This window comes from Morone saxatilis, unplaced genomic scaffold (assembly GCF_004916995.1).
Source record: "Morone saxatilis isolate NCDOM2014 unplaced genomic scaffold, NCSU_SB_2.0 Contig7, whole genome shotgun sequence".
In the NCBI taxonomy this organism is placed as follows: Eukaryota; Metazoa; Chordata; class Actinopteri; family Moronidae; genus Morone; species Morone saxatilis.
In genome coordinates this window covers 3,626,727-3,635,216 of record NW_023340246.1, presented here as the reverse complement: position 1 = coordinate 3,635,216, position 8,490 = coordinate 3,626,727, and the positions used below count along the sequence as shown (strand labels likewise).

The window sequence follows — 8,490 nt, the reverse complement described above, 5'->3', positions numbered from 1 at the left end:
AACAAAATGAGTTAATTTCCGAGTTGATGACTAACTGATTAATCAGCTAATGCTGAACTCTACACCAGTAACAGCATGTAAGCATCATATTGTACTGTTGTACAGTCTGACATCATGTTGGCCATGACTAGCAGACCTGCTGACCCATATGCACACTTGATACATTAACACAAAGGTTGCCACGGAGACATGCATGCAAGCCAGCTAGCTTCCTGCTTTAGCAATGAAAGCAGTTGGCATTTAACAGTCATTTATTCTGTTAGTTGTACATTCTGAAAGACACACAGTGCATTTAGTTTGGCTGGAAAAGCTTAATAATAAGCCAGTATTGATATCACAGACAGTTATGGCAGCGCTGGATGAACAAAGTCCCTCTCCAACCTCAGCACAAGCCCCCGAGGTAAACCCTGACTGAAGGCCCTTGTGTGATCTGACCTTGGGTTGCTGTAGTCCAGGTTACCGCTGTTGTTAGCCGGGTTTTCACTTTCATTTCTCAAGGAAACTCTCCGTTTTTCCCTCTGGGCCACTTGTCAGGAGAAATATTTGACCATAACTGGCAGGAAGTTTGCTCCTGCTGCGCACACACACACACACACACACACACACACACACACTCTCACGCACACACTCGCACACACTCGCACACACGCACGCACACACTCACACAAGCCACCTGTACGCTGGCTGTTTTTGGCTGCGTTTAAATGCATTTAGAAAGGCATTTCCTCCGAGGAACAAACCAAGAAGACTTTGTCCACTGCCCCACTGCTGGTATTTCACAGGCCGACACCATCACTCACTGCACTCATTCAGCAGCAGCAGCAGCAGCCACAGTGAGTGAGAAAATGCCTCACTCCTAGAGACCATCAGAGTTCATCTATGTATTGCTTGTCCTCTCACATATTAAGAGGAGGCATTTTGTACTCAACCCACATTCCCACCCCCAGAGCTCAGCCTCCAGAAAACCCCATAATCTAAAAAGGTTTCAAAGGTTTCTGTTGAGGACATTTTGTGGAATCTGCTACATGTTGGAAATATAGTCATCCAGTGCCATTACAATAAATGTTATAGGACAAACCTTTCAAGCTTTTCAGTGAGAATTAGTCCAGTTTTGGACAAAAGCAGCGCTGTAGTGTTCTTCCTAGTGTGTTGAGACTGAAAAACGTGTACATTGACAGAGACGACCCTCATCAGTCTGCAAGAGGGTGACTGCAGACTGATGAGGGTCGTCATCAGCTCTCACTGCTGGTGAAAACCCCACAGCGGCTGCCATTTACAGTCATTTAAATGAATGCTGAATGTTGGGAATGTGCCCTTACACAGGATTGGAGGCTAAAGGGGCAGTTTTTAATACATGTTCCAAAAAATCACTTCCTTCCTCCTAATGTAATGTTGGTCGGACTAAACCATTTCTTCATTTTGTGTTGCTTTTCCTCCACTGAAGACCACAATAGGAATCATTGAAGGAACACTGCATTAGCTGCCGTCTGCATCCAAAGCCTAACGTATAAGTAAGTGTATAGCAGTGTGTTTGGAAGTGAGTTCCTCTGGCAGGGCGTGTTTGTGCGGTTGCTGGGGCGCCGTGATCTGTGTGGTTGCAGAAAGTCCCTCTGCTCCACATCCAGTCATGTGGAAGACGAGGAGCGCGCCGTATGTTGCACTACCTTAACAGAGTACGATCGTGCCTGCCAGCGCGTGCCTCTGTTTACGGCAGCAGATCATATCTCTTCCTGTGGTTATACGCACTGGTAATCCCAAATGACTGTCGGGGGTCTCGGCCGCGTTGTTTATTTGAGTGTTGCTCGTGTGTCGTAGACTGTTGCTTGCAGGGTACGGTGTGGAGCGTGAATATAGTGTCACCGTCAGCTGATCTGCAGTGCTGCTGGGAATGTGAGTGGGTTTCAGTTAGAAGCGGCTGGACAGCAGCTGGGCTCAGTGTGACAGACACTGACAGGAGATTAGTGTGACTCGCCACGCTTGGAAGTATATTAAGCTCAAAGTGGTTTCACTTCCTCATTCATAACGCCTGCTCGGTCTCCACCAATCCGTGGCTGAGAGAGTTTAACATCCTGTCCATACATGTGCTGGATGGTGACCATGGTGGGACCGAGGCAGGATTAAGTGTCTTTGGTGGTCTGGTGCTCAGTGAGAGCTGGGCTCCTGCAGAGGTGTGTATGAGCTGACAGAGCTGCTACAAGTGTCCTGTCTAAAATGAAACTTTTAGAACACCTGTCTTCTGTGTGTGTGTATAGATGTGTATTTATTTCTTTTTCATATATCAACCTGCTGCACAGTTTCAGTTCTGCAGCTGCAGAATCAGCTGCCAGAAGACTAGTTGGCACGTCCTCATCTGACTGTTGAAACTGCTCTGAGATCATCCAGAGAGGCATGCAGAGGAGTGAGGTCTTAACCTGAGCTTTCTACAATTCAAGGACACAGTAAGCAGACGTTAGGGAATACATCAAAGTGTCAGAAGTGACTTTTTAAAAGAGGGCTTTGTTAATATTTGTGTGTCCAGCTTTAAAAAGAACTTGGATGACACTTGTTGCTTTGTAGGTTGTGACGCTGCATTCAAGTGCAGAGTGGGAAGAACAGGAAAAACTCCTCTTTTTCCCATCTTGGGAGTGTTTAAGCCAATTCCAAGATGTTTTTTGTTGCATCATTTAAAATCTAACTGAAATGAATTAGTTGTTGTGTGCTATTGCACAAATATCTGCTCTCTGAATCACACGTCCTGTGTTCTTCTGTGGGGAAAAAATCAGAAACCAAAAGTGGGAAATTTATATTTATTTTTTGGTTTTGTAATGGAACCCACAAGTTTTGCATTCATTTGATGGCCCGGCATCCGTCTATGTAGATATAGTCCTCATTTACACACAGCTAGTCAAATCTTAAAGCCGTGACATCAGCGTTCTATTACAGGCCGAGCGGAGCCACATTCACTGTCCCAAACAGGACCGCATCTCGTCCTGCACTGCAGCTTGTTGAACGAGCCAACAGACATTCACTGGGGCAAAAGTGCCCCGCTAATGGCAGTTTGCAGGCAAGGCGGCTGATAGCTGCTCAGCACATTAAACTGCACGTGTAAAAACCCCCAAAACCAAAACCTGCCATACAGTGAAACTGCCAGAAGCCCACCACACGGCCCAGCACTGCCCTTGCTGTGACGGTTGCTGTGTGTGTTTGTGTGTGCTAACCCCTCACTGCAGACGACCGTTGGCTTTCTCCCCGTCAGCAGTAAGACAGCGGAGCAGGCCACCATCTCCCTCCTGTTGAACCGCTGCTCCGACTGTTTCCGGTTGGTCCAGCGGCCAGTTCTCCTTGGAAGCTCGTGCCACGGGCCTGCTCGCAGTGAGTTAACGGCCCAAGGGCTGGTGCATGTCCACAGCACACACACACACACACACACACCGCACCGACGGTCATTTTGTTCCTGGCTGCTCAGCACTGACCACACACACACACACACACACACACACACACACACAGCAACAGTCAGAGCTGAGCTGAACGGCTCCGCCCCCTGTGTGGTTTTGTGTGTGTGATTGCGCGGTGGGGTTGGGGAGTGTACGTCGGTCTGTTAGAGGAGATAAAAAGTGTGCAGTCATGTTTTTGTTTTGGCTGTGCTCGGTGTGAAGCCAGCCATGCCAGCGGAGCCTCTCCGCAGTGAGTCAGCGTGTGTTAAAGGGCGACAGCGCGTAGTGAAATACCTCACTACCAGTTACTCCTCTGCAGTCCGCTTATTTTTAGAGGCTGCTCAACCGGCTGGAAGCAGCCCGTCACTCTCTCTCGCCGTCTGTAGCTCTCTTTGTCATCAGACGTACGTTTCAGCAAATCGGAAAATGGCGCACGCCGTGTACGTCCAATCAACGATGATTGAAGCTGTGTACCTCGGCGGCGTTTTAAAGGCAGCGTCCTGCTGTCATATTCCGTGTGGGCCAGTATTGACAGTGGTTGTATTGAGCTCTAGTTTCAGGAAGAAGCCTGTGTTGTTGCCCTCAGGTTTTTGTGAAGGTACCTTTGGTCTCATGGTGCAGGTTTAAAGATCGGCCAGGTGTAATTACTGTACTCAGCAGTACATTAACGTCACGGGGAAACGTCAGGCTCTAGACTGAATGAAGACAACTTGTTTAACTGAGACGTGTATTGTTTTTCAGAGCTAGGGTCTGTAGATTTCCCCCATTCACACTGCCATACTTAATCTAGATCATTGTTCATTGTGATTGTTACCACAGAAACCAAACCGAGTGATTCATGTATTACTTTCTATTCTTTTACTATTGATTTGCCATTCCTTCCTTATCTTATACTGTTAATGCACTTAAGAAAACATGTTAAAGCATTTTGTTTGTTTTTGTTCTGGATTGTGTTGACATTCTGAACAGCATACTTATTTTCTCTCTCTTTCTAGTACATGGGAACGCTAGACAACTTCTGTTCCCAAAGTTTGAGTTTCACTGGATAGCTGCTCTGGATTCAACCTGATTTACTCCTATTGTAATGTTCAGAACACTTGTGTGGATGCAGACACTAAAACAAAAGCAGATAATCACTAGAACAACCAATGGCATTCAACCAGGGGCTCAACAACCACTGCAGAGTCCAGTCTTTGTCCACTTATTCTCACTGTTGGAGGTCTTGACTATTGGAACTTCATGTTTGGTCCATAAAATGTCAGAAAATGGTGAAAAATGTTGATCACTGCTTGCAAAGCGCAAGGTGATGTCCTCGAATGTCTTCTTTTGTCCACAACACAAAGTTAAAAAAGGCAAATAAAATATTCCCATTTGAGAACCTGAAGTCTGAGAATTTGGACACTTCTTCATAAAAAGTGACAACTAATGGATGCATGAATAATCACTGCAGCTGTTCCTGCCAAAAATCCAAAGTAGATGTCAGTTGTAGTAACACGAGTTCTGTTGCATCACTTGGGAATACATGCTGGGGAAAATGAGTGGCTGCTGTTACTGTGACACTTTGATATTTAGTTCATTTCTGTCTCTTATTGTTTCTCTTCTTCCACTTCTACCCGTCCTGCACGTTTCCTTTCTTGTCTTTACTCTCCTGTGTTTTTCTCTTTTCTATTCTCTTTCCCCCTCGCATTGGCTTCCTGACTTTCTAACACTATTCTTCCCCTCCTTCCTCCCCCCCCCCTCCCGTCTCTTTCCTCCCTCATCCTGTGTGGAGTAGAGGTCGTGGTGGAGTTCGAGTACGACGCGCTCCACGATGACGAGCTGACCCTGCGGCTGGGCGACATCATCAAGAACGTGCGGTACATAGAGGAGGATGGCTGGATGGAGGGGGACCTCAACGGGAAAAGGGGCCTGTTCCCTGACAACTTTGTTAAGGTGAGAGGAAAAATGTTGAGTTCTAATAGAGTTAACTTGTGCAGAGCTGAGCGTGCACTTCCTCTGAGGTTTGAAATGCGTTTGTGTGCTGTTCCATTAGCGGCGAGAGGGCTGGGCACAGGCTGCAGCAGACGTGCTCACTGATTTCCACACCCACATCCGAGAGGGCTGTATGCTTGGTTGAGAAGAAATGGGTTCTTTGTTGAAGCATTTGAATATTTCTGAAGACAAAATGAGCAGGTGTTAGGATTTACAGCACGGTGATGACTGGATTTTTCAACCGATTTAAAAGCAGCACAGAATGAACCTCTTGGCCTACACGGAGCTGAAGTCCAGTTTGAATCCTCTTGGTTCCTGCAGTACAGGCTTAATTCACTTATCAGGAACCTTTTGGCTGTTTCGATTGTTTGCCTGGCCCAGCTCCAACGAGCCTGTTGTCACCACCTACAAGGGCAACACACATTCACTCATAGATGAGAACATAGATGAGAACTGGCTACATTCTGTAAACTGTGAATTTCACATCCAGCACAGTTTAAAGGACTGATTCAGTGACTTCAGGTGTCTCTGCCCGTCTCCAGGTGGCTAGCTGGCTCCGGCTCTCGCGGTGCAATTAACATTCGCATCTCCAAGAGGAATAAACTCTGCTCCCTGATCTGAGCTCAGTTTGTGTTTGTGTGTCTCTGGTTATGCAAGGTGAAGCCAAGGGAGTCAACAGTGCGGAGATTCGTCTGTGTTGAGAGTAGCTAATGTTAGCTAGCTAGCGATCTGCAGATATCAGGCTGATGTCTTGTCAGGAAACACAAACAGCAATATCAGATTTCTGCTCCATCTGTGCTGAGACTGATTATTAAAGTGGATGTCTGTGCTTAGTTAAAGCATCTGCTACTGACAGTCCATGTCTGCACGGGCTAACCTGTAATTTTAACCATGCCCAACAATGACTCGTGGGTGTTACCAGTCTTTTTTTATTCTTGCTCAACTGTCTCGCACATAAAGATCTAAAAAATCCGATGTCACGGTCTAATCTATTCATAGTGCGCTTTTAAAAAGTGCTGAGCTAAAAGACCATCACAAGACAAAAGAACTTTAAATAGATGGATAAATATATAATGAGTGTACTGCACAGGAATACAGACATTCCTCAATGCAGAATGAAACTCAGGTAAAGAATCCTTGCAGGGTTAGGCAAGAGAGAGAAAGTGGTAGCCTTTTGAGAGTCTAACATTCTGCTGATATGTTTTCAGGGGGACTATAAAAGCCCTTGATCTGTAGATCTAAGGGGCCTTGTGTCCCCTTTTTTTCTGTCTGCAGCACTGCGGTACATTTCAGTACTGTTTATCATGCTGCGTTTAGCAGAAAACAATCATTAAAAATCCTAATTTGTATCCAAGTTTGAAAACAAATTGTTTTTGAATTGTTTTGGCCATATTGAGGAAACCTAACTCAGCAGTGTTCATTCTTAAAAATGTTTCATCACGACGAGTTCCCAGTGTTTTGTGACCAGCGAAGTGTATGAAAGGGGCGGTAAAATGATTGTATTCTTACATTTAAGACTCCACTTTGTGATTGCTCCTGCAAAATTTCACCAAAGTTGATTTACTTTGCACCCTTTAGTGAATCTACTAACATGACGTTTCCATTGAAATCAGTTGAATTCAGAGTAAAGGTGTTGTGAATGGGCTTAGGTGCTTAACATTCTACAGGTTTTTATTTGAAGGGCTGTGAAAATTCCATTTTAAATCCAATTTGAAGACTCCGTTTGCGGCTAATAACCATGTAGCTGTAGACCAGTACATCCACAGTGTGTGCTTTTGGTGGAACTGAGTCACAGTCATCTCTTGTTATGACTTGGTGGAACACTTACGGCACCTGAGTGCTCTACTGTGAAATTTGCCTTTTCTGTGCGAGATATTTACCCAGCTAATGCACTGTGAAATGAGTCCCGACAGTGCAGCTGGCTCCTCTTCTCCCTCGCCTTCTTTCTTCACTCCTCACTCCATAATCCTGCGCAGTGAGATAGGTAATCAGCTGAGCAGCCTGGCCCAGTCACCGAGCTTGGATAGTTAATCCTCTAAGGAGCCTGCTGGCTGTTGAACTTTGCCCCCGACAGCGCTACTGTCGTCTGAGATGTTGCCTTCTTCTTCCCTTTTAATTGGGGTTGTAGCTGAATGATCGAGGGACAGGAAACTTGCCTGGGAGGGAGATGGTAAGGAATTTAAGAGTGCTTCATCATGGTTAGTTGTGAATGTCTCATTGTAATATCCTTAAAATGAATGTAATGAGTGGAAGGTCATCTTGAAGAAAGGAACGTCTAAGTTTTTGCTTATGCTGGTCCAAGTGCTTCTGGGTGTGTAGGACTTTAATGTGACTACGTGTACGTGACAGATTAGATGAATACCTTTTTTAATGATGATGATAAAGCTATATAATATACCTATTAAATTAAAGAACACATTTGGGCTCCAAAATAAAGTGCCTTAAAATGTCAATGTATAAACAAGGGGTGAGAACTGCACCTCCGAGTCCTTCTGTCCAAAACCAACAGACAGACAGTTGCAGTGTGCATGATAATGAAACCACACAACTGCCAAGCTGATACTTGTGTCACCATGGAGATCTTCCAGCCCGAGTACTTGAGTCCACGCGTTGAGAGAATGCGTATCTAGAGATTGAAAAATCCTGGAACACTCGCTATAGACTCGCAGCCATTAGCCTCTTCAGTAAAGAGCACTGTGCCATTGTGTTGGCCAAGTTCTCTACTTCTACTTTAACAAAAGAACACGCATAAACAATGCATGTGCAATCTAATTAACACCCAGTGAGTGGAAAAACAGTTTGTAGGTTTGCGCGTGTGTATGTTGGGATGTGTGATCTCGCCTTTTTAAGCTCTCGAAATGCGCTGCTTCACACTCTTCAGCAGTGTCAATGAGGTACACACAGACACCTGAGAGGGGTGGGAGTCCTTCTCGAGTGTTCACATTTATCTTCTCTCTCTCTCTTCAGTTTTCTATTTTCTGTCTCTGCTGTCTGAAGCTGTTCATTTTAGTCTGTCTCTGCCTGGGATTGTTTGTCTTTCTCTTATTCTGTTGCCTTTCCTCTCATCTCTCTGTCTCAGTGCCTGGTACACACACACACACAC

At 45.4% G+C, this 8,490-nt stretch overlaps 1 protein-coding gene across 1 annotated transcript in view; it reads left to right on the top strand.

Annotated features, from left to right (window-relative positions):
* Positions 1-1,748: 1,748 nt before the first annotated feature.
* The window catches only part of cd2ap (CD2-associated protein), a gene marked incomplete in the record, with an annotated part of 43,315 nt that continues 36,573 nt past the window's right edge, over positions 1,749-8,490 (top strand). The window contains 3 exon segments of the mRNA XM_035678403.1: positions 1,749-2,168; positions 2,295-2,438; positions 5,191-5,348. Of these exon segments, the coding sequence (XP_035534296.1) occupies positions 5,295-5,348 (54 nt within the window).